This window comes from Otolemur garnettii, unplaced genomic scaffold (assembly GCF_000181295.1).
Source record: "Otolemur garnettii isolate 467f Iridium unplaced genomic scaffold, OtoGar3 scaffold00003, whole genome shotgun sequence".
NCBI lineage: Eukaryota > Metazoa > Chordata > Mammalia > Primates > Galagidae > Otolemur > Otolemur garnettii.
The window spans coordinates 41288790-41290244 of record NW_003852398.1 but is presented as its reverse complement, the minus strand read 5'-3'; the positions used below and the strand labels follow the sequence as shown (position 1 = coordinate 41290244).

Genomic DNA, 1455 nt, shown 5'->3' with positions numbered 1-1455 from the left:
CTGCCACCTTAGGTGTATGTGGCTGGCGCCTTAGCCACTTGAGCCACAGGCACTAAGCCAAGAGAATCACCTAAGCCAAAGAGTTTGGGGTTGCTGTGAGCTATGACGCCACAACACTCTACCCAGGGCGACAGCATGAGACTCTGTCTCAAAAAAAAGAAGATGACCAGCAGTATCAAGAAAATCACCTTTTGCTTTTAAAGCTTTTATCTGAAGATATAAATTTTAAGCCTACTCTGGCCTTGCTTAAATAGAATGTTGTTGTTTTTTTTTTTTGAGACAGAGCCTCAAGCTGTCCTCCTGGGTAGAGTGCTATGGCATCACAGCTCACAGCAACCTCCAACTCCTGGGCTTAAGCGAGTCTCCTACCTCTGCCTCCCAAGTAGCTGGGATCACAGGCGCCTGCTACAATGCCTGGCTATTTTTTTTGGTTGCAGCCGTCATTGTCGTTTGGCAGGCCCGGGCTGGATTCAAACCTTCCACCTTAGGTGTATGTGGCTGGCACCTTAGCCACTTGAGTCACAGGTGCTGAGCCAAGAGAATGAAATTTTATGCACTGGAACATAATAGTCACATTTTCATTAAGTTAAAACAAAGCAACTTGAAGAATCTTACCTTGAACGTGTCCACCCAGATCAAAAGTTGTAAAAGTCATGCCAGCAATTGTCAGTTCTTCTGAAGCTAAAGAATAATACAAAATATTTTACAACATAAAAATGAGCAATCTACTTATAGCATATATTACTACATGGTGTTTTATTTACTTTTATTACAAAAGATCAAATCAAAACTGTAAAATAATACTTTTGTTGTGTATGTTTTGTTTTGTTTTTTTACCGAGACTGAGTCTCACTTTGTTGCCCTCATGTTTTTTTTTGTTTTTTTTTTTTTACTGAGACTGAATCTCACTTTGTTGCCCTCAATAGAGTGCTGCAGCGTTGTACCTCACGGCAACCTTAAACTCATGGGCTCAAGTGATCCTGTTGGCTCAGTTTTTCATTTTTAGTAGAGACAGGGTCTCACTCTTGCTCAGGCTGCTCTCAAACTCCTAAACTCAGGCAATCCACCCACCTTGGCCTCCCAGAATGCTATGATTACAGGTGTGAGCCACTGCGCCTGGCCAAAATAATACTGTTTTAATTAGATAAACTTTAATTCATAATGACCCTGTAACACAAATCACTGTAATATTCAATTTTGATATTCACTACCCAACACAAATCTAACATTTGTTTATTTTTCCTTCTTTACTTTTCCAGTTGAAAAGTTAATCTATTCAGATAATTATTTGCCACAAATGTAAATGACTGTTCTGATCTAATAATTTTTGTGTAATTCATCTTAAATGATACAGTAAAAGAATAATTTCCTCTTATGGCTGCCATGAGACAGTCTTTATCTACAAACACAATTAAGACAAAACATTTTGGCCACTATTTCTTTCTTTTTTTTTTT

At 38.6% G+C, this 1455-nt stretch overlaps 1 protein-coding gene across 1 annotated transcript in view; it reads right to left on the bottom strand.

The window, feature by feature from the left end:
• Positions 1–1455, bottom strand: part of SAR1B (secretion associated Ras related GTPase 1B) — a 16223-nt gene that overhangs the window by 7542 nt on the left and 7226 nt on the right. Inside the window, exon 2 of the mRNA XM_012809078.1 lies at positions 616–681. Within this exon, the coding sequence (XP_012664532.1) occupies positions 616–681 (66 nt within the window). The remainder of the gene's footprint in view (positions 1–615; positions 682–1455) is intronic.